The sequence below is a fragment of the Pseudoliparis swirei genome, chromosome 3 (genome assembly GCF_029220125.1).
Source record: "Pseudoliparis swirei isolate HS2019 ecotype Mariana Trench chromosome 3, NWPU_hadal_v1, whole genome shotgun sequence".
In the NCBI taxonomy this organism is placed as follows: domain Eukaryota; kingdom Metazoa; phylum Chordata; class Actinopteri; order Perciformes; family Liparidae; genus Pseudoliparis; species Pseudoliparis swirei.
This window is the reverse complement of record NC_079390.1, coordinates 19138868-19166038: the sequence shown is the minus strand read 5'-3', so window position 1 is coordinate 19166038 and position 27171 is coordinate 19138868. Positions and strand designations below refer to the sequence as shown.

The 27171-nt window shown below is 40.1% G+C and overlaps 3 protein-coding genes across 7 annotated transcripts in view; 1 reads left to right on the top strand and 2 right to left on the bottom strand.

Annotated features, from left to right (window-relative positions):
- Window positions 1-368: 368 nt before the first annotated feature.
- Window positions 369-7160, bottom strand: htr3a (5-hydroxytryptamine (serotonin) receptor 3A). Its single transcript, XM_056411412.1, has 9 exons — window positions 7091-7160; window positions 5777-5940; window positions 4695-4739; window positions 4357-4466; window positions 4074-4243; window positions 3143-3303; window positions 1849-2059; window positions 1190-1426; window positions 369-679 (listed from the first exon to the last, which is right to left on the bottom strand). The coding sequence occupies exons 1-9, from the start codon at window positions 7158-7160 to the stop codon at window positions 369-371; spliced, it is 1479 nt and encodes a 492-aa protein (XP_056267387.1).
- A 1159-nt stretch (window positions 7161-8319) lies between these two features.
- Window positions 8320-18090, bottom strand: htr3b (5-hydroxytryptamine (serotonin) receptor 3B). Of its 4 annotated transcripts, none has more exons than XM_056407125.1 (10): window positions 18025-18090; window positions 16612-16665; window positions 15792-15955; window positions 15598-15642; window positions 15128-15237; window positions 13001-13170; window positions 12362-12519; window positions 11409-11619; window positions 10786-10995; window positions 8320-10143 (listed from the first exon to the last, which is right to left on the bottom strand). In XM_056407125.1, the coding sequence occupies exons 2-10, from the start codon at window positions 16628-16630 to the stop codon at window positions 9878-9880; spliced, it is 1353 nt and encodes a 450-aa protein (XP_056263100.1). In that variant the 5' UTR covers window positions 16631-16665; window positions 18025-18090; the 3' UTR covers window positions 8320-9877. The 4 variants fall into 4 exon arrangements, with proteins under 4 accessions (XP_056263100.1, XP_056263081.1, XP_056263091.1 ...); XM_056407106.1 differs by having other exon boundaries at window positions 16097-16665; window positions 18025-18058; XM_056407116.1 differs by lacking the exons at window positions 16612-16665; window positions 18025-18090 and adding an exon at window positions 16666-16768.
- The window catches only part of usp28 (ubiquitin specific peptidase 28), a 23396-nt gene continuing 13665 nt past the window's right edge, over window positions 17441-27171 (top strand). Inside the window, exons 1-7 of one of the 2 annotated variants that reach the window (XM_056407086.1) lie at window positions 17441-17618; window positions 19386-19460; window positions 21116-21236; window positions 22043-22130; window positions 22725-22887; window positions 25926-26012; window positions 26217-26354. In XM_056407086.1, the coding sequence (XP_056263061.1) occupies window positions 17574-17618; window positions 19386-19460; window positions 21116-21236; window positions 22043-22130; window positions 22725-22887; window positions 25926-26012; window positions 26217-26354 (717 nt within the window). In that variant the 5' untranslated portion in view covers window positions 17441-17573. Of the gene's footprint in view, window positions 17619-19382; window positions 19461-21115; window positions 21237-22042; window positions 22131-22724; window positions 22888-25925; window positions 26013-26216; window positions 26355-27171 lie in introns of both variants that reach the window. The other variant, XM_056407077.1, reaches the window with a different exon arrangement.

The window sequence follows — 27171 nt, the reverse complement described above, 5'->3', positions numbered from 1 at the left end:
CTTGATGTTGTTCATTATATTAACTTTTTCTTTCATGCTTTGCTTGTTATTGTGGATTTCTGCTTGAGCATCTCAAATAGCTTTGGGCTGGCTCTGAAAACATCTCATCCTGCACACACAAAGTGGAACTTCAAAACCCTCTGGCCAAACCTAAATTGTTGATGATTATAATGATAGTATTTGTCGGGATAGTTGCTAACTAGACCTTTGTACATAGGTCCCAACTACAGATAGCCTTTCCCGGTCTCATTGCTATGCGAGTGCCTCTGTATCCACTGAGCTACACAGGGCACAGAGCCAATAACTGGCTTTTTCAATTCATCGCTTTCCCCACTGAGCTTGTGTCCACCGCCGCACGGCGGTGAGACTCAGGCGACCTGCCACACGGACCACAGCGTGCCCAGTGTGATGCTGTAGGCCACCACGGCCACCAGGTAAACTCTGAAGAGCAGCACGTCCAGCACGTAGCCAACCTGCAGCCACTCCTTGGCAACCTCCCGGCACCTGTCCCTCTTCTCCAGGAAGTGGCGTATTGCCGTTACTTCGTGCAGGATGTCGTCCATGACCGGCGGGGTGGGGTCCCTGGATGGGGGCAGGCCCAGTCCGAGCAGCCTGCCTTCTCTGTCGTGGTGGCTGAGCCTTCGGCCTAGCTCACAGGTGTGGTGAAGGGGGCACTGGGCTGCAGGATGGGACAAGGATAGGCTTCATTTGACTTTATTGTGGAGTTTTTTTGTTGAAGTAGGTCTGAATGTTCAAACGAAGAGAATAATATGTTGTTTAGTGCCTTTAGGAGGCTAAACATCCACTTCGAAAATCAAAAACTCATTCACGACCGAATGGGGATAAACCCATTTTGACTTGATTGACTTTTTTCATTTTCAGTCCCACTACCGTTGATACATTTTCAACCCAACCATCCGTGTCTCCTAAAAAGTACATTTAGCTGACCATTCATTTAGAACAGTAAATTAATGGAAATGGAGAAAGGAAATGTAATGTCACACAGAGGAAGCATTCTAAATGGATGTTTCGCGGATACAAAAGTGTCCATATATTTTCCATCCATTTCCAACCTCTAGGTTTGTTTTTTTCTTTGATAAAAAAATCGAAATACACCTTTACTTAAATGACACAAGAGTGAAAACTACTGTTACAGGCTATGCTGCACATGCGTTCCCCTGTACCTTACCAGTCCCATAGTTGTTGTCCTTGTAGTGCTCCAGGTCGGTGCCCTGGGAGGACACTGTGGGGCTGAGACTGTGCTTCTTGTGGATACAAAAGAGAGCCGGAGCTCTTTCCAGCACCAAGTACTTCACCCAGTGGGGCACCGGGGGCTGCAGGTCCTGCTTGTGGACCAGACGCACAATCAGGACGGTTTCTGTCAGGCTGATCACCAGCAGGGCCATGCAAACCACGAAGTACACACCTGCACGGCACAGATCAAATGAGACAAGTTGTTAGATGATGATTTCCTCACAGATATTCTATAAAATCAGAAAGTAGTGGAATAATGCGCCATACTTTACAAATTTAAATCACTGCGTTTAAGTAGATTGCAGGTTGGATCCAAGGCTTTTTTCATTTTGATCTTGGAGTTTGCATGCACTTTAACCTGGGCTGCCTCCACTTATCAGTTGTATTGAGCACATTGTCATTGCCTTCCACCAAATTCATGCTGGGATAGTCTCCAGCCCTCCAAAATCCTGACATTTAGCCTGAGTGCACTTAAGAACTTGTTTTGCCACATCAATTTCGAGGTAAAAATAAGATTTTTAAATCATTCCTTGCAGAAATCCTGTTCTGAATTTAAACCGCTATTGAGCAGTAGCCTAATACATTCCTGGTCACCTATCAGAGGGGTTCCTATGGCAGTGGCAGGCAGAGTGTCGGATACAATGATGAGGAAGACAGAGTAGCCCAGCAGCAAAGTGATCTTGAAGGAAACCCTCTCTCCACTATCTGGTGGCAGATAGAAACCCACGATGTCCATCACCATCAAGAAGATACTGGGCAGCAGCAGGTTCACAGTGTAGAACAACGGCCGCCGCCGGATCACGACCTGTGAATTGTAGGTTTTAAAAGTTGAGTCAAAAGGTCTGCTGGGGGAAAAAAGCCAAAAAACAACAACCAGGGGAACAATGTAACATGACTCTGTCTTATGTATGGCAATGATTAACATGTTGTATACTGTTGTTTTGAGCCATAGGCCTACAAACTAAACCCGGAAAAATACAAATATATCCACCTGCCAGATAGTTCAGAAATAATAAAGAAATATAGAAAGGCCACAAAAGCACCCGTCATTAGGATCATGACTGTTAGCGTAGCTTGTTAGCACAGTTAGCTTCTTGTTTTGTCAATTCTTCGCACTTCAGTGGTTAAACTCTTGCCAGCGACGGGTTCGTCTGTCAACACATTTGGCATTTCTACAGTGTTCCCATGAGGAAATAGGAGGGGAGGGCTCACACCTATCTTTACAGAAACAAGGTTATAATATGTTGGCTTCATATCAAGGTCAATTCACACACCTGTGAGTAAAGCATATCAACCAGGCCACTGCAAAGCATGTAAGCTGTCGATCTCTAAGACAATTAACAGATTCCATCGTGGAGATATTGACATTACATATTATTTGAGTATGATTCCTTGAAAGAAACCTCATAAATGTATGTTATTTTATCATTAAAAATGCCATTACTTTTGAATATGTTAACACTTTTTGACATCGCGGGGATGCAAGTTAATTATTAAATTAAATATAAGTGTATTTCCTCATTCTTAAAGGATCTCATATGTGTGCTAGACAGTCTCATTATTGTGCATAAATGTACTGTCGCTAGGTACTCGGGCCCCTAAGAGCCCTGGTGCTGGCAGACACATAGAAACCTTCCAGCTTTTGCTTCCATCCTCGGGGAAACACTTGAATATGTTTAAGGCTAGACTTGATTCTTGGGATAAATTACTTGGAACATTGTTAGGCTATAGTTAAAAAAGAGAAGGAAGAAGATCATAATGAATGTCAGCAGTCTTGTATGTCTTGAGGTCAGGCCACCAAAAAAGACCAAACCTCTGACAAACCCCACGTGTATGCTTCACATATAGTATCCACATACATTTTCAAATCACTTTTTCAAATACTTACATGGAACTTCATCTCAGCGTAATAGTCGTCATTGTCGACACTGAAGATCTTGTAGTTGGACAGTATGTGGAGCAGCTCCCACTCTCCTTGGTTCATGAAGACACTCTTGTCCTCCCGGAGCTCCTCAGGGCTTCGCATCAGGGTGATGTTGATGTCATCAACTGCAATTTGAAAACACAGTGTCCGGAGCAGCATGAAACGACCTGTGGCAACAAGTTCCCTTTCGCCTTCCATTCTGTTCTCTCAGCACTTGTCACAGCAGGAGGGTGAGGGGGGGTTCATAGATGCACAGAACCGAGCGGTTGTTTCACTTAAGTCTTAATGAGAAGAGTTGAATATGAGTCGGCTGTTGCTTTCTAATGCCAGGGAATATTTGTCACGAGGAATGCACCGATCCAGCTTTTTTAGTCTCGATACAGTCCCGATACCTGGGCTGGGGGGGTACCGATCCAATACCAGTGTTTGTACACCTTACTGTGTGGGAGGGACTGGGATCTTTCTTGAATGTGTAAGGCAAAACCAGGCTTGAAAAACTATGTAACAATGACTTAAAAAGATGAATCTTGCACCAGCACCAAAACATTTACTGGAATCACAATTCACAAGTGCAAACCTTTTTAATGTGGCAACAAATTGGTCAAAAACAATTACATTCCAGTATAGTAAGTAGCATATAAACTAAACTAAAAGTATGTAAACATAGAATTGAATTGAAATGTTTTCTCCTCTAAATAAGTTGACATGGAGGTCTGTGTACTATCTGTTTGATTGTCCGATTACTTTTGTTTCTTGCCTCGTTGTACATCATTTTCGTGGTTATGCTGAATTCACAGATCTCTGCATGTTTTTTTCTAATTCCTGAAAGCTTGTGCTGTGGACAGTGTTCAATCACATTGTGAAGGAATGTGGAAAAAAGGGATGAGCGTCTTACTGGTATGTAGCCAACTCTGGAAGGTGAGGCTGCATTTCTGGACGTCAAATGGAAAGTTGTAGATGTTGAGAGTGCAGGCTGTGACCACCTGGATGGGCTTGTAGTTGCGCACCAGCCCATCGTGTGACACATACACATAAGGTATGTCTGGAGACTTCCCCACATCTACACTGCAAGGTACAGACAAACATGTCAACAACCACTTGTTTTCGAAAGCAATGACGGATACTGGTAGAATACTAGAATGAGCAGACATAATGGTGTCAACAGAAGCAGTTCTCACAACTCGTTGATGAGGATGTCGGGCACCCACACATTCGTCGTAGGTAAAGAAACTTGTTTGACTTCATCGAAGTCTTCTGGGTTCCACACCAGGAATTCATCCGTCCATGACTAAAGTATTGTCGAAAGAAAAAGGCTAAATTAGTGAATATTATACACAGATTAAATAAAGCATAAAGCAATACTGTCTAACTAACATATGTTATGTATAGGCTGTAAATACATTGGGTAATTGATTGTGTAATAATGCAATAAATAAAAGTTTCTACGTTCTGCATGTAGTATCTATGGTGCAACTTATCGTACATGTTGTGATTATTTGTGTTGTCTTTGTCTCACCTGTCTGTACCATACATACGTTGTCAACACCTGGTTCTTCTCATCCTGTTGTGGAATAGAAGACATATATTTTTAGATGTGTTTTAATACATCAATTTATTTTATATTCTGCTCATTGCACATTTACATAACATTGAAATGTAACACCGAATGCCAATGGGATTATTTTTAATAAAGCTTTAATTGAACAGTTCAATAATGTGTTCTTATATGGTTTACATTTTTAGGATGCATGTATAGCAATGTTGGAAATTGGGCCCATACTGACTCGTATGCTACTGGATGTTATATTGGTGACAATGGAGCAGATCTTTGTTGACATACTATATTTATTATATACTGGAATTTTAATTCCTCTTTACGTTTTGACCAATTTGTTGATACATTTATCGTTTTCTGATTCAGCCCCACCATAAAACGCTGTATATTCTACCGCACACCTTTCAAAGACTAGCCAACAGGCCTGAAAAACAACAGCTAGATTAAAAAAATAATAGGCTACAATACAGCCAAAAGTATACAACCTGGGGCTACAGACGTTAATTCAACACTTCCAGTAAAAAGAGTATGACAGGGCTGTAAAGAGGATTCAATTATAATGAAAATTCAATTATAATGTCAACATTTTAATTCAAAATCAACATTTTAATGCTGGGTAGTTTCCTTTTTAGATGTGTTATGTTTAAACTCGGTATTTCTGTATGATTGCCAATACGAATAAGGCTAACCTAATATGATCAGTAGTCTATAATCCGAATGCAGGCTCATTCCTGCACCACTCTAAAGAAGCATAGTACAACATTTGTTTAGGGTCTAAAGTGATTAAGGTGCCGGCTTTATTTCTTCATCTCGAGGCCCTGTACTTCAGAGTATCTAAATGAATGTGTTCAATCAAATTATCACACAGCAAACCTGGGGTCAGGTGGTATTTCAGCATAAGAGTCTAACAGTCTGCACAAAATTGGCAGCTAAGTTTTGCCACAGGGCGGTTAACCCTTTTGTTCTGCCGTTTTAATATAAGTGTTACAAATCAAATATATACCCATAGCAGTTCACTGTTGCCAGGTCAGTGTGTAACTCACCACATTAAGGATGGAGTAAACCATAAGGTCTATGGCCACTATAGTGGACGTCCTCCAGTCCTTCACTGGTCTCACTCCCTTTTTATACCCCGCACTCAAAAACTCAGAAAGCCGCACTAATGTGGCGTTGGCGAATCGTCCTGAGCTGCTGCCCAGCTTCTTCACTGAAAAGGTATAAAATATGAGTCGTGATAGAAGAAGTCAAATAGTGTATATCTCATATCAGCAAGAATGGTATAAGAAAAAATAAATCAAAAGTTATGCTTTCCAACACATTTAAATATATTTATCAAGAGGCCGATGTGTAAGTTTAACATGCTTCAATATATTAGAGCAGCCATTTTTTTCTAAGTGTATTCTTCATTGGAATAAATAGCTAATAAGATCTGGGTGTAGAAATAGTTCTTTAATGTAAATATGATCTAAGCAAATTATCAATGAGGAAATCAATCAAATAATTTGATCGATGCTGCGAATGCAGCATAAATATGTTTGTATTGATACCAAATCCAAACGGATTCCTCTTTGGATTAGGTATCAATACAATCATATTTATGCTGCATTCGCATGAAATCAGGCAAATCGTAGATAAAAGATGAACAATTTCTGGACAGCACAGGAAAAACAGGGAGGCAAAACGTCCTATCCTTTTATATTTAGTAACAGTTTCTAGCTGGATTAAACAAAGACACTTGATTAATTCTGTTTATGATTGTATGTGTTTATATATAAGGGTCAGTTATGTTGTTATCATTATTTTGTACCTCTATGTTCCTTCTTTTAGCTCTGTATTACACACATTTTCAAAAATGTAAACAAATCTATATGTTAAAACTATATACTTAATCCCACTATTATTGTTAATAGTATGCTGTTTTTAAATACAATTTCTTATTGTAATCGGGGGTTCTTTATCCGATTATTTTGAGACGCCCAAACTGCGATGCCTTTCTGAATTGGAGAACACTTTGGACTTTCACTACATCTTAGTTTTAATATAATAATTCATATCTAATATCAAGATCATTTTATATTTGTGAGTAACAATTAAGTCTAATATTGCAGTCAGACCACACAGTCAAAATACAATATATTAACATACACCTTTCCTCAAAAATTAAAAGAACTAAAAGAAATTTAAAGAACTAAAAGAAATTTTAAAAAACTAAAAGAAATTCAAAGAACTGATAATAATTCAAAGAAGTTCAAAGAACTAAATTTGATGTCAAATAAGAATTCAGGGACTTTGGCATAAAAAAGTCAGCCAAACGTCAAATATTCAAAAGCATTGTAGTAAATCAGAAGCTGCTGTACCTGTGCAGGCTCTTGATGCTCCTTGAATAAGAAGGAAGATGAGTGCACTCCAGGCTGACGACAGTCTCATGGTGCCAGGCCACCTGTGTTTTCTTCCCCCCGGTTGTGGAAGTCTGCCTGCCACTCTGATGGAAGGCCACGGAATGCCTCACACCCATATCATCCATATCCATCCACTTTATCCATCACTTCGCTCGCATCCACTTCCAAAACCTTGTTAGTGTCACTCAGCTCGTAAGGGTGTAGCCATCTCCTCTGACGCCACTCCTTCGTGTTCAATAAAGCACCCCCCGCTCACCGAGATAAATAGAGCTGAAAGACTGCTGAAATGAAAGCTGGTGACCGGATCGTATATAGCATCTGAGTGATCATTTAATTAAGCAGTTTGCCAACATCAGGCCAGTACATAACAATGATTTAGTACAATTAAAAGACTGTTCGGCAAGAGTGTCAACTAAGTCATGGCTGCAAAGTTTCTGCTTTGAATCTCCTTGTATCACGTAAAGCCTACAGTGGCTATAGTTGACTGCTTTACTCTACTTTCTTAACGTTGAAGGCGTTCAAGGTTGCCATTATTAAAAGGACAAAATGAGATTTAATTGGCCAGTTGTGTTTATCAACAGCATTTGAATTTATAAAACTCCAGCTGAACATATGGGCAGTGGTGTGACGCAATAATAGCCTCCCCTCTTTTGGGAGAAGCTTTTCCACAAGATTGTGCAACCGTGGCTGTCGGGATCGGCTCCCACTCGCAAGAGCATCCGTGAGGTTGGGAGATGAGACCTGGTTTGCAGTCGGCTTCCATTTCCATTCAAATCAAATGGAAATGGAACGTTTGCTTCTTCATTCGAGTAATGGCAGCACTCTTGTTTAACTCTCTATCAGGAGGATACCAGTGTGAGGGAATTGCACTTGTTCATCCAGAGGGTTGTTTTACACCTTACCATGCTTACTTTGGATTTGTTTGTGCCTGGCTAAATAATAGCCAATGTACAGAAACATCCCAGAAGAGCTGAGAATCATCCCCCAATACTCCTGAACTTCAAACACAAACCCTGATGTATTTGGTGGCCCACTTTTTTAAACTTCCCACAGTGCAATTAAAATTAACATGAACACTGCGGCCCCTCAGGGCTCATAGCTGTCCTCCAAAATGTTTAGACCGATTTCTCATAACTTGTGGCTTGAATCAGAAATATGAAAAGGCAGGTGTTCCCGGTTGGTTTGACTTTGTGAGGCTTTTATTTTCACTTCTGTTATGTAGTATCTTCACAGAACAATACACTTAAAGGCTTTTTTTTGGTATATCAAATAACAGATACATTCATCTTGAGATGACATACAAAGAAAAAACAAAGAAAAACTCAAAGCTTCGACTTTAATATCCAGCTTTTGTTACCTCCTACACAGACAGTAACAAAGTACTTACTAAACATTGATTTTCAGCTTAGTTGCATAACATCATGTAACCAGATCCACTGGAAGAAAAGGTTTGCAGATACTTTGAAAAGTGCATTAGTATGGATCTTTCCACCGGCAAGTTTCTTGTGATGCACTTTTGATATTCTAGGACTATTAGGAAACCAACAGGGAATGGAGACGCATCAGATGAGCTCTGAATGGGTTTTATTGATCTATTGTGTGGCAATGGGGTAGAGATTAAAGTGTGAATACAGTATCATAACATCACACTGGCACTGAGGATTTTCTCCAGAGAGCTGCTTTATTATACCGTTTCTTTGAGTCAATCTTCACTGTCGGGAATTCATGATAACAGATGCGAAACAATCATGTCTCAAACTATAATGTTGCTGTACAGTGGCAATGCAATATCTGGAGGTTATGCAAGCACTATATATGAAGGATATGTCTGGTTTCAGACACCTTGAATTTCATTCTTGTACTTTTGGCAATCAGTATCGGTTATATAATCCATAGCTGAGATTTGGGAACACTTAATGACACTGCGGCACGAATCATGATCAGATAAGACGTATGCCAAACATATTTAAAAGATGAATAAATCAAAGGCAAACAGTAAAGTGATGACCTAAATGCTCTTCTATTTTATTGTATTGTATATTTTGTAACCTTGCTTGCTGGTCCTACAAACAAATAGATACATACTTTATTCATCCCTGGGTATAAATAAAGTATATATCTGTCTATCTAAATGACCCATTGTACACATTCATTATAGTTTCCAGGTGGACTTCATTCTACAACTACTTTGACCTCTTATAAATATCAGTCGTGAATGTTCAATGATATGAGAAGACAGCTGGGGTGATGGAGGGAGTCTGAAGAGTGATATAATTTATAATGGCCACCTCAAACTTGAAATTAATTAATTTGATATCATATTAATTATTATAACGGTTTGTTTACAACCGGTCTAATTGATATTCTGATATTTCTGATATTTCTTACCCCTTCTCTTTTGATGAGCGCAAATGTTACCACGACTGCAAAACCCACAAAAATACAAGGTTAATTTTAATAATACAGTATGTTGTAAAGGCATTGGTTAAATGTTGGCACACACTATAAAGTGTATCCTATTCTATGTAATTTTTATAATAACGTTTGTGGAAAGACAATTAAATATGAGCACTTTTTTAACTCAAACACACTTATAATTATAATTCTGCATCCCTTTCTTTGCATTGAAATCTACTTGGGCTTCTCAAACAGACTAAACTACTACATCCCAAATCACTGTAAAGTAGAACGCAATAAGTTATTTTACAGTATTCATATATAACCATTAAGTCTCTGATCATGCGGTCAGGCATAGTTCCAAATGGTCCAGAGCATTAGCAGCGTGCCGGCATACGAGGCCAGAACCAACAGGTAAAAGCGGAACAGGAAGCAGTCGAGTTTCGAGCAAAGGGCCAGCCATTCAGCCTGAACCAAAGACTCACTATCCTCCTGGGATAAAGCCAGGTGGAGGGAAACCAGGTCCTGGAGAAGACACTCCAGCCCGGATGGAGCATGTTGGATCTCATTCAGGGATAGCAGGTCCTCCTCCAATGAGAGGTCAAATTCGTAATCTGGTTTGAAATGTGAACAATGAGTATAGATTTCTGCAGGTACATTTGTACAATTGAAAACCAATCAGTATGGGTGGGACAATATTAATATTCCTGATAAGGCTTGGTTTGGTAAAAACTGTATCACCAGACTGGCTGCAGAACAGCTCTCCGGCCTCTTTATCATGAATGCAAATCTTTCAAATGGAATGTAAATATCAGACGTTGCAATATTTGTAAAGAGAGTCCTACAAATACTAGTGTAAAGCTGAAGTATACGATGAGTTGAAGGCCATCTTAGAATAAAGATGATCTCATAATGTGAAGCACATAACTGGGGTTGCACAGCATCATGTGACCAAACAGTTTCAAGACTGCTGTATTATTTATTTTATTTATATTCAAGGTGAGAAATTATTCCAAGTAGGAAAAGTCCAAGCATTACTCTTTCCAATGCATTTTTTATTTTTAGAGTTTAAACTTTATTGCGCAGACAAAAGAAATGCCTTGGCTTCCTTTTATCCAAATGTTCTTTCAATCTTCAACATGTTTTATTTTTGCAAATACACCTGTTGATTTGGTGAAGCGCAGAGCAAAAACACACTGTGCACACCCGTCAGCGGGACGTCTGCTAAATCAAAGGTCTTTGAGCTTGTAGCTTACCTCCGGAGGGGTTGATGTGATCGAGGGTCTTAATGGAGGTTAGAGCGCTCTCTGTGAAGCCATGAGAAGCTGAGCCGTACTTGTCCAGCAGGCAGGCAGAAACTGACATTTGCCTGACCTCCTTCTCACTGTGGTAGAGCAGCTTCACCACCAAAATAGACATGATCAGGCTGAGCATCAGCATGGCCATGGACACAGCGAAGAACACACCTGGGCGGAGATGGGAGTGAAAACTGGATATTTACATATATATATATATATATATATATATATATTCTAGAAATATAATAAAACAATATAATAAAACAAAAGTCTGTGCCTGGCCACATTAAAAGAATTCTTGATCCATGTTTTTATCACTGCAAAGCTAAGCACACATAGGTCCCATTTTTTTCTCCTTCATTGCTTTTATGCTATTCAAGGCCAGGTAAAAATGAGCATGGTCTGTAGATTCTCATGATTCAGTGGATCATTTTTGGAAATTGAGCATTCGCCTTTCTTGTTGCAATAACTAAAATAAACAGAAGCAGGAAATAATGTACTGTCCATTCAACTTTGTACACGTATCCAAAACCAGACACAAAAGCAAAATGGATATAAGGATTACACTAATGTACAACTACCTATGAGTGGCGTATTGACCACTGTGGCAGGCAGTTCATCTGCCAGGTTGACTCGGAAGAGAGTGTAGCCCAGGAGGATGCTGACCTTAAAGGTTATGCGTGTACCGCTGCTTATAGGCAGGTAGAAGCTGGTCACATCTACCAGCATGAGGAAGATGCTGGGGATAAGGAGACCCACCACATACAGCAGGGGGCGCCGGCGGATCAACACCTGAATAAGGACAAAGAGGCAGTAAATCTGATAAAACACTGGCAGAAATAATATAATGTATTCAATATCATGTTCCCTCCAGTTGGGTCCAACCATGCAGATAGTGTTGTTTTCATTTGACATATCTGCCGTCCTTTCTTCAAAAGAGATTTTTGTTTTTTGTTCAGTTAAAATCAAAATACAAAATTGAAATCTGGAAATGAACAAAAGCGTTTTCCATTCCAAACTCCTTTCTTGTGACATAGCTACCTTGAGCAAAACAACTGCCACAACGTAACAATATCCCAGTGAGCAATAAAATGCACCATTATCAGACAGCCTTTCGCTCTTTCAGCTGAATAAATATAGCAGCCACCCCTTCTCTCCACCTGCAATGGGCTATGGGGCCATTTCCCTCACCACTAACAAGAAGTCCATTGATCAGGCAGCCACTGAGACAGTCTCATTATGGTTGCTCACCCTCCCCTGTCTATCAGCCTCCCTCTCTATCTGTCTCTTTACTTGCACCCCCCCCCCCCCCCATCATTTGGCATTAGCCCTCTAGCCCGACCCATGAAGGTCGTGGCCAATTGCTTTACACTTTACAATTCCACCGCACAGAGTGGCTACAGTTTAAAGCTCACCATCAATAAGCAATCACAGTGCAGACACACTCTCTGACATTACTTTAACCCTTTTATTTAAATCGTCCCCTCCACGTCAACGTGATGAATGTGCATGGTTAAGACATTAAGGCGCATACGTTGAACTGGATATGGGCATAGTCGGTGTCGTCCTGGTGGACTTGCCAGTAGCTAGAAGGAATAGACAACAGTTCCCATTCTCCGTCGTTCATAAACTCCCTCTTATCATTAGCGATGGCCTCTGCACTCCTCCACAGCGCCAGGTCTATTTCCTTTACTGCAAGAGGATGAAGGATAAAAAAGAAAACAGTAAACATCTGTTTACCCACCACTTTTGTCTCCCAGTAAACACATCTGTATGTTTGTATAGATTTCTTCCTTGTACTTCAGTTTTCCCTACCCTGTCCAAAGACATGCAAACAAGGGGAATTGGAAATTGTATCTTTTTCAATAAGTTGTAAAGTGGCTGTCTTTTGTGCCGCCCCAAAAAAGATCTGCATCAGTTTAATAGCTATACTTTGAATATTTTCATTATTTGAACTTGCTGTCATTTCTGACGCTGAAGATCCATTATTTGAAGACTGTTGAAAGATCTGTGTTTCTTTTCTATCTCGCCTAAGGTTTGGGACCTTTTAAGATCAGGTATAGTTGCACCATATTACTCATGGGTAGCTCGAGGGTAAAACTCTACTTTGCAAATATCATTTTGAATTGAATGGGCTTGCAGACCACCAACTGATCACAGGCAGGAAACACACCTGAATGAAGCCAGCTGCGGAAGGTAAAGCTGCAGTTTTGCTTGTCAAATGGAAAGGCGTACATCTCCAGGCTGCAGGCCAGTACCACCTGCATGGGCTGGTAGTACTTCACAGAGCCAGAGGAGTTCACGTACACGTATGGGATTGGTAGGGACTTCCCCCCGTCCACACTGGAAACACACATGGAGCAGAGGGGAGGCAATTAGGAGACGGGGACAACATCGGTGCCAACATCATTCTGTGACTTCTTAACACGGCATGAGAAACAACACAGCTGAAGGATTGTTGCACCTGAGAGGGACCAGTCCGTGCAGTAGCAAATTATATTTTTCCATAAACATCTATAAGAAAGAAGAACATTATTGTTTTTATGTTTAAAATGTGACTCCTAATTCTTTGTGCTTTGTGCTTTGTCAGTCAGGTATTATGAATTATCACGTTTGCCTTCAATTCAATTGAATAAAAAGTTCATTATAAGCTTGGGGCAGTTGTAACAGAGAGGAGAAATATCAATAAGAGGACCATTAATACCATTTCTTATATACAGGACTGTCTCAGAAAATTAGAATATTGTGATAAAGTTCTTTATTTTCTGTAATGCAATTAAAAAAACAAAAATGTCATGCATTCTGGATTCATTACAAATCAACTGAAATATTGCAAGCCTTTTATTCTTATAATATTGCTGATTATGGCTTACAGCTTAAGAAAACTCAAATATCCTATCTCATACAATTTTAATATTTCCTCAGACCAAGTAAAAAAAAAGATTTATAACAGCTGAGTGTTTGTCAAGGCTCAGGAAACCCTTGCAGGTGTTTCGAGTTAATTAGACAATTCAAGTGATTTGTTTAATACCCTACTAGTATACTTTTTCATGATATTCTAATATTTAGAGATAGGATATTTGAGTTTTCTTAAGCTGTAAGCCATAATCAGCAATATTAAAAGAATAAAAGGCTTGCAATATTTCAGTTGATTTGTAATGAATCCAGAATGCATGACATTTTTGTTTTTTTAATTGCATTACAGAAAATAAAGAACTTCATCACAATATTCTAATTTTCTGAGACAGTCCTGTACACCCTTTTCAAGTTCATTACACAGTAAATTCCCCAGTGTTAAAAATCTGTGTCAAAGTATCTTGACTCTTTCAGAGATATCACAAGACTAGCAAGATTAAATTAGCCCCCAGTGTTGGTGTAACAGTGTTGAGTGAAACATGTTGTGTTAAATATACAGTGTTAAAGTGAATTGACTCTCTCAGTCATAACAACTAAAGACAGAGTAAAACCCTCAGTGACGACAACGTTCACTGTTACTCTGGAAAACTCTGCCAATTTTACTATGTCCCCATGTTATGGAACCAAATGGTTATTTTTGCAAATTTTTGACCATTTATATCATATTTATAACTTAATGCAATGCTGAATACCTTTCAATGCATTCCATAAGGTTTTTTGGTTTTGTTTTCCGTGGTCGGAGGCATCATGTTTAAGGGCTGACCGCTCATTCGTTCTATCCAGTAACGCCTCGAGACAAATTCTTCAAATCTGTCACAAACACCCACTTGGACTCAACTGATTAGAATTGTGTGGGAAAATGTCACTGTGACCTCATTAAACACACTTTTGAGTATAACTCAATAAATAATTGGCAATTAATGTCAATTTCACACAAATACAGTATCTTATAGGAGGAAATGATGAAGTGATGACATTTTAGACAGAGATGGTGATGAATTTAAATTGCAACTTCAGTGGTCGGAAGAGGCATATAGCCGCAAGGGGGCAATTCCAGTTTATATATGTTCGACTGTTATGTTATTTATCAACTTGCAGATATATGTTTTTAAATAACTCGGGGAGCAAAAGACATCTTTATATTCTACTCATATTTGCTTTAATTTAAGGATTCACTGCTCAGAGCCTATGGTGGCCATCAGACCAGGGTCTCTGCAAGTGCAATTGTATAACTAACTGAAATCAATGGAGGTCAATAGCTATTTGAAAGGTTGGATAACGTATAAAAAAATTATGGACCATGCTTTCGACCTTGGTTTTACTGAAGGACACCGTAGACTGACCATAAAATGTTTTGAAGGGTTCGTTTCAGTTCATTTCTTACAATTCACAAATGATAACATCAGGAATCCAGATGGCATCAGATGACAGTGATATCTCAGTGATGCCATCAAACTCCTCCGGGTCCCAAATCAGGAACTCATCCGTCCAGATCTGAAAGCAGATGAGGATGTTTGCTGTAAAATTATATAATTAGGGAATTGAATGGAAAATAAAATATTTTTAAAATATTTTAAAGCAAAGATTAAACTCTACTGCCTTTTTTTGTAATCATGAATTGTAAGCCAATCAATACAACATTCACATACAGCACATGTGTAAAGTTATTGTAAATTCACAAGATTTGCAGCATATAAAGAAACATCTAAATGAAAACCCACATTGCTGCATATGTTATTTAAAGCTTAAGACAGAAGGAGGTAGATAATTACAGCTGCTTTATCTTAAATTATTTGGATATTAAGGAGTAGGAAAGGGCTTGTTACCGAAAGGACACTTATAGATGCCACCCACCTGTCTGTACCAAATACTTGTAGTTATGGTCTGGGTCTTTCCATCCTGTGTAAAGGAGAAAACCATGATGACACATAATAGTTCATTTTATATTGAGACTTTTATTCTGTCCAATCTCTAACCGTTGTCGTAAAATAAATACAAAACTTGAACAGCGTTGTCATCATAGCAGAGTGCTTTCACAGTATACATACCACATCAAGGACTGACTGCAGTATGAGGTCTATGTAGATCGTAGTAGAACTGGTCCAGTTGTGAACAGGTCTAACTCCGCAGTCATAATTCCTGAGGAGGGTCCTGGTCAGCTGGTTCAGAGCTGATCTCTTTGGCTTCTCCGGCACACATTTGGCCAGATGAGCTGAAAGACAAAGCTGGATAACCACCTTGGAAAAGTGGGTCCATGGTATCCCAGACCAGCTCCGGGTTCACTGTGTGGAATTGTGCTTGTGGTAATTTGATTATTGGCTAATTTTGATTATTGACAAAGCACAACACTAACATGATGGGGTCTCTGGGTCGCTTTCAAAGTTGGTCCAGCCAGCCTTGCTAAAAGTTTGCTCCATTTAATACGTCACAGTGCATACTGGTGGTACATGTGGGTATGTATTGAGTGAAAGGTTATCACATTTTTACATTGACAGACATCATGGAAATTAAGTTTAAGCTTTTATCAGTAAACATTTATCATGTAACATGTGGGCTTTGTGTAGCTTTACAGTTCTAAAGCTTTTCAATTTCATACATGAATGTATATTTGTCTACAATGGTGGTTGTGGTGCTTCAAATGCAATAAGTTTAACACAAACACGTTTCACATATAATTTGACAGTAATGTTTAAAAAAATTACTGAAACTGAATCTGTGAGAGAGCTGACCAAAAGTAAAGTAAGCAGTGAGTCATAGAGCTGCTACACTTAAAAGAGCAAACAATTTAATTCAAGATATACAAAATATTTTTACAAATCAGAAATGGTTGCAACAAAACCATGCTGTTTACCTTACAATTCTGTTTACCTACAATCATACTTTGCATTCTTGGAGTTTCTTTTGCCAAAAAGAGCAGCTTACCTGAGAGCAACAGGGTCAGCCAAATGAGAGACATCAAGTTTAACAGAAATCAGACTTCCAGGTGATTAGTGTTATTCAGAAGTCACATCAAAACATCTCCTATGTTAACACAAAAATATCCACAGTTTCAGGAGTAGCGGCACTCGGTGTAGGGGAAGAACAATGAACCGGGTAGTGCAGACATTTTGGTCGCTCTGGTATTGATTTTCCACTGCCTGGGTAAGGTGATACATATAGCAATGACTCCCTGAAGGTTTGTTTAGTGCCAGTGTATTGCTTCATTACAGAGGAGCATGAACACTTGGTATCTGTTATTTTAAAGGTGTTTCAACGCAGCTGAACACAGCAAATGGAGGTTGACATGATGCGATCTGAACTTAGTGTTTGCATCGCCTATCTCGTATTTACAGTTCGCCCTTAACTTTCCTAACACCTTTAGGTTTAAAAGGATGCACAAGACATGTAGACTGAATTCAAAATAGTACTTTAGTAAAAGAATAAAAGTAATCGCAGAAGTAAAGTACATCCCACCCACCGCTGCCGTACATTACAGGCATTCTGTAAAATCATCCGGGTAAGGAAATCTGCCACACCAATTTAAGTATTGTATTATAATAACAACTGTCCTGTCACGTTAATTGTGTGTGAGAGTGAGAGAGAGAGAGAGAGAGAGAGAGAGAGAGAGAGAGAGAGAGAGAGAGAGAGAGAGAGAGAGAGAGAGAGAGAGACGCGCGCGCACGCCGTTAACGATCGCTTTCGCCCACGCGCATGTCCTAACAGGTGAGCGCGCGCAGCTGGCTGCTCGCTCTCGGCGGTTGACAGATGGAGCTTGTTTGACTCGGGACTCGCGGCTGAAAGCGTTTGTTGAAACCGGGACGAAATTGACGTCTCTTTTTTCTTTGTCCGCAATGAAAGGTGAACAGACTGAAAACGGAGAAGACTCAGCGAACTTGGTGAGCGCAAAGGATGACGGAACCGCTACCAACATAACCAGTAACATGACGAGTGATGTCGACACTAACCCCCCTCTGTTGTGCGAAGGCCAAATCCGGACTAAAAATCAAATCATTTAAAGTTACTTTAAACATCGTTTTATCTAAACACTGGGTATAAAACAACCTAAAAGATTAACATTGTTTAGGAAAGATGCGGCAGACAGAAAAAACAGCAAGAAGCTTTTATCGCAGTCAAATTGATTTATGATGTGGCTGATTGGCAAATATAACGTTAGCAGTTTAGCTAGCTTTAGTTTCATATATTTATAAAAACTCCGTTTTCTTTTTTTACTTTTCGTTTGGCATTTCTAGTTGCTAGTCTCAAAGGACACATGATTTAGCAGTACCACAATACATTACATACCACTTAACCTACAGTCTCATCAGTATTTTGGCTCCGTAGCCATTCAAGTGGCCTTCTGCTCCATCAATCGGCCTTTCTAATCAACCATCCCAGCAGATCAGCTTCTAATGACGTTATATACCAAAGGTTAGGGTTTACAAACAGGATAACATGTGTGATGCTAGTTATACTGTTTGTATGAAACATGTGTATGCATCTACTGACTGTGTGTGTGTGTGTGTATGTGTATGTGTGTGTGTGTGTGTGTGTCACAGACACAGACACACCCAGTGCCTTGGTCACTCAGGTCTGGTGGCATGGTGAGTGGAATGATAAACAGAAGCTTGTGCTATCCATGTCAGTAGCCTAAAATAGAGGCCAACGAAGAGGGTCTCAGATAGCCCCCGGGCTCCATATAAGTCTGGTGATACCATGACATGTCCACCTGCTGTTGGGGTTAGCGGGCTTTATATAGCTCCTCTCGCTCAGCAGACCTATGTTATTACTTTTTAGTACTTTGTGTCTATGTCTTTTGAGGTCTCAACATATGATGGCTTTTGAGACTTTGTGTTTACACATGTCTAAAGATGGATGTTGGCATGCCATGTTGGCTTAGGTGGCATTTGCTTTCCCCAATAAATGTATTATCGTGTTTAAGTTTAGTTTATAGGAAACGGTAGACTTGAATAGATCATTCAGAATTGCCTCCCCCACCAAGAATACCCTGGACTAAACCTTGGCTGAAACGAGTGTCTTCCTTGAGGAATCGGTCCTCATTTATGCTTCACAGACTGAGAGAAATGATCGATCCACGTCATGCCATTCTTTCAAAGCCGCTGAATGAAGCCACTCAGTTTGTTTCTGTTCCATTGAGTCATTGTCACCACCCAGCCGACGTGTGAACCTCATATAGGCATGACAATGTTGGCGTTCGGACATTTGTCCTTGAGCTCTTTATATATACCCCATGTGTGTCTGCAAACTGGGCCACAGGCTGTAAGTGCCCACACATATCCTCAGGTGCAACACGGGGCCAGTGTGGGACAAGGTGGTCCGCAAGTGGGACTGTCATGAGCAAACAGTGGAATATCTCCTTGATACCACAAGGGTTACACATGGATTACATTGGCTAGTTTGATCAGTTTAAATAATTATTCTACTTTTTATGTGGAAGCGTTAAATACAACAAGCAAAACTATATAATACATTATTCTTATTGTTAGTCCTGTTGAGCCCATGCTGTACCTGATGAATAGCCCACTTATGGCCCAGTTTTGGGAGCCAAATACCAGTCCATCACAAGCATGTGACTACCACTAGGGACTTGTTGTCTGGAATGCTCCAAATATCTCAAGCTTTTTTCCAATCCTTTCACTCAGCAGAGCAAAATCCTGATCGACCAGCTGAGGGAGATCACTGGCATCCAGGACCCTCAGATTCTCTACAGAGCTTTGAATGTAAGCCCTACGATCTCATCATCAGCTTTTAGGAGACAATGGATGGCGGCTCCCTCGTGTGTACTATGTAGTTACTTTTGCTACATTATCTTAATGTAATCAAAGCACATACTAGGACAGGGGTCGGGAACCTATGGCTCGCGAGCCATATATGGCTCTTCCGGTGACGGCATATGGCTCCCAGACAATTTTGAGTTGAAAAAAACAAAATCTCCGCCCGCCCCCCTGTAATTTTCTCTTTAGCGACAGATTACAGCAGAAGTAATTTAAGGTTCCTTTTCTTAAAGACGTCTTTGTTCTTTTATTAAAGTAAATGTCTGTTATTGATCGCCTCTACACAACAGCATGTCATTTCTGTCTCTACGTGTCGCATTAACACTTCTCGGCTCGCCGTCTCTGCGCGCATCGGGGCGGAGGAAAGAAAAAGTAACCTGCAACCCCCTCCCCCCCCCCCCCCCCCGTAGCATCATGCAGCACCAGAAGTCGCGTTAAAAGCAAGACTACGTTAAAAATACTATATGGCTCTCAATGAAATATATTTGGCTTTTATGGCTCTCCCAGTCAAAAAGGTTCCTGACCCCTGCTCTAGGACATGGGCAACTGTGTCATTACACAGATCCCAGTTGACCAAAAAGCATTTTTGTTAGATCTGTTGAGTTTAACACATTTTCAATTCCTACAGTATGCTGTAAGATACACTAGTCCTCAACCCTCTTTAGCATGACTTTATTTTAGGGCGTAACAAATATTTCACTCCATTTTTGGGGAATCCCCAGCCCGATTTTGGTTTGTTGCCTCAGGGCAATAATGTGCCCTAGAGGCCTGTGACATAAGGGATATTTTAGAAATTATATTACAGACAAATTACCAAGTTCAAGTTACTATTGGAATCTCAGCAGTTGTGGTGTATTAAATGTAAACATTAGCCAGAGGAATGGTTTGACAAATTGAGAGAAAGGGGTCTTTGGTGACTTTATCATGTTATGAATGAAGAAATGTGTTATTAATGACCATCCTGTGGAGAACATGAAAGTCTATTCAAAATGTCTTGGGAATCCATTCTTAGAGCCATATTGCTAGTTGGCTAAAAAACATCGCCCTTGCTGTTGTTGTGTAATTAATGTTAAAGGAACACTCTTTGATTACATTAAAAGCACCCGCAGGGTGCCGAGTTTCCACCCCAGCACACCGCTTATGTTTTGAAACACAACTGCAAATGAAAAAATCCCTAGGAGCTTGAGTTAATAGGAGCCTCATAAAAGCGATAATTGACAAGCAGTACAATAAACAGTCTGGCTGACTGTTGTGCCGGCATCATCCAACCTGTTGCACCAGGGGCAGATTGAGAAACAGCAGGAGCTCACAGGTTTGGGAGGGGCACATGCTCTTAGAGTTCTCTACAAAATTAGAAGTATTTGTCTACAGCTGATATCAAACATAAAAAGGGATGTTTTGTTTGTGTAATTAGGCTTGTTTACTATAAGTTAGTACATTCTTGTATTATTTTAATTACGCTGTGGTTGCTATATGTCTATTTGCATGCATTTCACATTTGATGTTTGCTCTTGTGGTGTATTGTGTTGCTAAATCTTCTGCAGATTAATAATATCTAGAATGTCTGGCCTTATCTTTTCCATGTCCCCTCTCTCTTTAAGGCCAGTCAGGGTGACATTGGAAATGCTGTTGGACTGCTGACAACCGAGTCTGCTGAGGTTCAGGATCCTGGAGAACCACAGGAGTTGGTGACCTCTGCGGATGCCTGGGAGGGCCAGAAAGGTACATTGAGACAAAACGAGCATTCACAAAATTCTGACTACCTTCACTTATTGGGATTATTTGTGGGCCTTTTGAGATATGGAATCTGAAACTTTATTTGTTTAGGAACTTAAAAAACTGCTGAAAATATTGATTTTCAGCTTGTGTTTAGCTAAGTTGTCAGTATGATAGGTTGTACGACAAGTAATTCGACCAGGTCTAAAAGCACATCTGTATTTTTACCTGTTTCAATGACCACACTCGAATGCGGGGGGCAAAAACGCCATAGCCTACTTACTTCTCTAAGATGTCAGTGTATTACTTTGTGTTCTGTAAGGTCTAGCATTTAGGATTCGTGGTTTTCACTAGAGAATTAATTTTTTTTCCAGGCTGTATCCATGTTGATTTCTCCTGTAAAGTTGGGCATTTTAACACAGGGGTCGATGGGGATTGACTTGTTTTTATCGCCAGCCTCAAGTGGTCATTTGAGGAGCTGTTTTTGGCTCTTCCGTTATGGCTTCATGTCTCAGCACGAGAGGTATAAAGTGGCTTTTCCAATTGTCTTTCAGAACGTTACGAAATAAGTCAGATGCAACCCCCTTTCATTTATCATTTGAAGCAAATTCACATGCTGTCACAATCCGACATGCAAACTTTCTTTTATAGATGTTCTCCATAATGTAGAAAGACATTTGTAGGGTTGAGTTAATCAACAGCATAGTAGAGGATTTATATTATGAAGAGCTCTGTAATCTGCTATGCCCGATTGAAACAGTTTTCACTACAATTGTGGGATCTTGCTGACACACTGCTGTCTGTTTCGTCAGGACTTCCAAAAGATGAACTGCAGACGGCCATAGAACTCAGCCTGCAGGAGTCCCACAATGCCCAGGAAGAGGAGAGAGAATTTAATAGGTACAGAATAACTTGCTTTTCATGAATTGCTTATTTGATACTGGTGACTGATTTTTGTTTACATTTATGGATGAAAACAGAGACAGTCGATTATTTTCACAGGAATTACCAGAATTGAATGAAAGGTAATAGGAAAGACCGAGCCGTTTAATCGTGTCTGTACGAGTAGAAATCAACCTGAAGCCTTGTCGAAGCTTAAAATAGGTATATTTACTTTTTAGCCACGCTCGCTAGTTCTAGCGTTGGCAATGCCGGTAAATTGGTCGCTCGGTGCACCACTTTTGGCAAAGACAGAAATATCTCAACACCTATCGAATGGATTGCCATGACAGACTTTCATGATCTTGTAATTAATGGTCAGCTGACTTTTCATCAAAACACCCATGCAGATCAGTTTTTAATCATCCATTGGCACAAAAATTGATGCATGATAATCCATTTGCCGCTGTTTCGTGACACAGTTTAGGTTTTCCTGAGAAATTTAGTCCTATTGTTCAACCAATGCACAGGGTTAGGGAGTCTTAACAAGGTTAACCTGTGTTTAATACAGTTGACAGTTCCGTGCTTAGAAATGGATAATTTGATGTACTGCAGGGCTCTCGAGGCCAGTGCAGAGGAGAATGCGATGAAAATGAAGAGGAAGAGATGTGAAGGCCAGAGGGATATGTGCAGCCCTGCAGACTGGATCCGTCAGGACGACTGGCCCGTTGGCATTCGCAATCTTGGCAACACCTGCTGGTTCAGTGCCGTCATCCAGGTAAGAATACATGTCTAAGATTGGTTTCATGAAATTGATGGGGATGTACCCTGTTTTGACACGCATATCGACACAGTACCATATATTTGCTTGCTTTCTAGGGCCGCAACTAACAATTATTTTAATAATCGATTAATCTGTCGATTATTTTTTCGATTAATCAATGAATCGGATTAAAAAACAACATTAATTTCCAACCCTTTATTCAAAAACAGAACTGACATACTTTACTTGTGTACGTTTACCCGCCCGACGATGTGTGGATCATTTACGCCTGACTGGCTTATCTCTGTTGCTTTGCTCGTGCAAACGGTTACCATTTCCGCAACCCACCACGGAAGAATTAACCACTGGTTCTGCTTTATACTTGTTGTGGACATCCCACAAACGTCGGAACATCTAACGCCCTCGTGTTTGGGTTCATAACATCAACCGTGGGCTCACACATCTCGGTGACTTTCACCGACTACATCTGAATAACTTCCGCTTCCAGCGCTACTAGAGCAGCAGCAGCCAGTTAGATTCACCGACGTCACGAGTCATGACGTCAGTGATGACGGGCGGAGCGTCTCAACGCTGATTGACTTTCGCAACTCTCCATTGTGGTCTTTCCTCTACCTCTGCTCCGAGCTGCTTCTTTTTTTTATACTCAAATATCTCCACGACTTATTGAGTGGCGTAATAATCGCGCGACACAACGTATCGATAATGAAATTCGTTGCCAACTATTCTAATAATTGATTTTTATCGATTTTATCGATTCGTAGTTGCAGCCCTATTGCTTTCCTTTTCGCCTTTTCTAACCTCAGTGCATAACAGTCGTAGCGTTCTGTTATATGGGATAGGCATTCTTGAATGTATAACACTTGACTAGAAATGCACAGCAAACACACAGCATATCGCCTGTTAAGCGCCCTAATGTTCGAACAGTGTCTCATATCATTTTGCAGCTCAAACTTAAAATAGCTCCCTCACTTGGCTTAACAAACATTTATAGACTTGGAGTTTCCCTTCCTAGATATCTAACTTTAGCCTATCAGAGGTGGTAGCAACTATGACTAGCACCATTTATCTAGCTAGTTTAGCGAGGTGCACCTTGAACAACTGGATAATTTTGGCCAGCAGGAAAACCGTTGAACATTGTCCAACGAATAAGATTGAATAATTCTCCAAAAGGCACCAACACCACAAACACAGACGAGAGGTCAAGTTCAATGAATCAAGGCAACTTGCGAGCGGACAGTGTTATGGCACCCACCTATCACTCAATGCAGCCACACCCTTAATACATAACTTTAAGCCTCACTTTTTAGTCTCAACTTTTCACTGACTATACCATACTAATAGAGTTATTAGAAACACCACGAAGAAGAAGTTGTGGGGGATATCTCTTTAAAATGAGAAGATTTCTCTGAGCTGCTAATTCTATTACAACTCCATTACAGACTGAATCTAGTCAGACCTATCAGGTGGCAGAAATTGGAGTCCTCATTGAGAGACACAGGCTGTGTGGATAATTTAATAGTGAGTGATGTGATGATGGAGTGAGCAGTGGACATCCTAGTATCCGCCTGAAATGGACAGAGAGGAGACACTGATTGTCCTTATTGAACTCAGATATGCCTCAACATCGATTTAGAAGTCAAACCCCAAGGGGACAGAGTTTATTATCGGGGAATAGAGATGGGGAAATGAGGCAGTGTTGTTTGAATACAAATGGTGTTGAAATAATAGCCTTTTGTTTTGTTTTGTTTTGTTTCTGGTATCGATACTGTTTGTTACAATTGAACTGGTTGTTGTAGATTCACAGAGCCTGCCTCTTGATAAAGCAGTCTCCCTTTAAAAAGAAATTATGCTATCAGATTAAGGCTGAGTGACCACATCATTCAGTTGTCAGCTCATATTCCCTCTATTATCCTTTGTGGTATAAATTACAGAAAAATGGAGATAAGCCATAATTGAATTTCCTACTCAAATGGAAATTTATATATCAAGATATTCATACGTGCTCAGTAGCTTCGCTCACCACCACACATGACACATAAGAGTATCTGACTGGTATTCATTTATTTAGTTCATCCCGAGTAACAGAAGCAGCTTCGAACAAATCAGCATGGTTTGTGTGCCAGAGGAAAGAATACCATACAATTCAGGATTGCATTTTCAAATGATGTTCTGAAAAAGTTACTCGTATAATAGTAAGATACCAGTACCCTATAAGGTTGAGGGAATATTTTATTTTATAATAATATAAACTATGATTTTATTAGAACTACAGAAAATATCCCCAACTCTAGGAACGTATTTTTCTCCAACCAAATATTACATTAATGTTGATTTCACATTTCCACAGACTTCAATGTAATATTGGGGCACAAGGTGCAGACAGATTGAAATATGCACCATATTCATTGATTAAATAAGGGGAAGCACGTATTTACCTCACTCTGTCACACTTGACTAGAAATAGTCAGGCTTTACATTGTCCACCATAGAAGAGGGGGAGGTTTTTTGATAAGAACTTGAGCTGTACACAACCAGTAAAATTATGTTGTTAGCCCAACATCAGTGCTGATTTCTACAGTTCATTCTTACAATCTAACCCCACTACTTTCTGTAATGCTTTTCGCCACAACTTGAGAGTAACTTCACCTGCGTGACCTGTTTCCCAAAAACACCTGGAAACTGAGATGATACCCAGTCAAACCCAGAAGGTTTTGAGCATTTTAAGAAGCTTTGCAGGAAGGACCACAAACTATATGTTTCACATCAATGTAAAATGGAAGTTGGCACAAACTAGCTAAAGATCATTGACATGGGGAGCAGTAGTTCAATTCAATTCAGTTTATTTGTATAGCCCAATTTCACAAATTACAAATTTGTCTCAGATTGCTTTAGTCTGGGTTGTTCAACAAGTTTCCTCCATGATTTTTCCAAGTTATACCACCACTGCAATCTACCGCTGTTATGATGATTTGCCAGCTGGTGATCTCAGACATGTGACCTTGACCGGTCCTTGGTTTGTCGTCTTGTTGCAGTCACTGTTCCACCTGCCCGTGTTCAGGAGGCTGGTTCTCAGCTACCATCTGTCTGAGCGAATCCTGGAGAAGTGTAAGAGCCATTCTGTGAGTAAACTCGATGCACAACAGACATTTTCACGGGAGAAACATTTGTTTGCCTAATTTCATGTTAAAATGTCTAATTCATTTTTTATAAAAGTAAGAAGTGATCAAGCTGTGAAGATGCTCTCTTAATATGAACATCGCCAATTCGCCACCATGCGATAGTGTAACAGGGGTGAAGTTTGACTCCGAACTTTGTGTTAACAGGACAAGAGGAACATAGCTTTCATGCAGGAGCTGCGCTGTCTTTTTGCTCTCATGGTGGGCTCCACTCGCAAATTTGTTGATCCTTCTGCTGCAGTGGAGTTACTGCGAGACGCCTTCAGGAGTGCCGAGGCCCAACAGGTACAGCACTTCACCTCAGGACAGCTTAAAGTGTAGAGGTCTCCCATTTGTAGAAAAAAGACTTCAAGTCTCTGAGGCACTAGCCAGAATACTTATCTGGCAGCACCTCATGGAATCAAGTTGCTCTTTCTTCTAACGTTAAATAACGATACAGATCCCAACAATTACTTTGTTGTTGTTTTAGTTTCCTGTTCGTCTTGTTTTATCTTTATCTTTCAATAAGCCTCAGGTGGCCTATTGCTTTTATAAAATGGTTTCTACATATACCCTCAGCATACTTCTAGCACTATTTTTAACCGGGAGGCTACAGACAATGTTATCTTCCGCCACTTGCTCAAATGCTATTAAAGTTAGTATTATTATTAGTAAAACTAATAACATACTAAGACATTCGACTTGCTTCGCTCATTGACTCGCATTGTTACTCCGCTGAAGTTTACAGTCGTGTGCAGCTGCAGAATGCACTGGAGTGGACGTTTTACATTACATTTGGCATTCAACACAATATGTAATTGTGGCTTATTATTTGTAGTCCTTGGCTTAAATTATAAGGTAAACACTGGCAGCTTTGAGCGCCAACTTTCAGAGTGATGCAGCTGCCTCTGAAGAGAATCCCCTTGGATCAAACATGCTTAATATCAGCAACCTGTCTCTGATCCTGTCACTGTCAATATTTCAGCATTTAATGTAATCTGAAATCTGCTTTGTGGTCACAACCTGTGTTTCATCTGTATACAATGTTAGATTTTTTTCTTCTTTCTACCGGTACTTTCTTTTATGTCTTGCTTTTTTCTAAACAAGGTAGCAGCACTTTTAT

Bases quoted from the DNA above. Each gene is read 5' to 3' on its own strand.
- htr3a (XM_056411412.1), bottom strand. From the start codon at position 7,160: ATGAGACTGTCGTCAGCCTGGAGTGCACTCATCTTCCTTCTTATTCAA. The intron at 3,304-4,073 runs GTAAGACGCTCA...TTCAAATTGCAG, and splicing joins CCAGAGTTGGCTACATACCA to TTGATGACATCAACATCACC. The intron at 680-1,189 runs GTAAGGTACAGG...CCCATCCTGCAG, and splicing joins GGACAACAACTATGGGACTG to CCCAGTGCCCCCTTCACCAC.
- htr3b (XM_056407106.1), bottom strand. From the start codon at position 16,160: ATGGAGCAAACTTTTAGCAAGGCTGGCTGGACCAACTTTGAAAGCGAC. The intron at 15,956-16,096 runs GTTAGTGTTGTG...TTTGTCTTTCAG, and splicing joins CGACCCAGAGACCCCATCAT to CTCATCTGGCCAAATGTGTG. The intron at 10,144-10,785 runs GTAAGCTACAAG...ATTTCAAACCAG, and splicing joins TCACATCAACCCCTCCGGAG to ATTACGAATTTGACCTCTCA.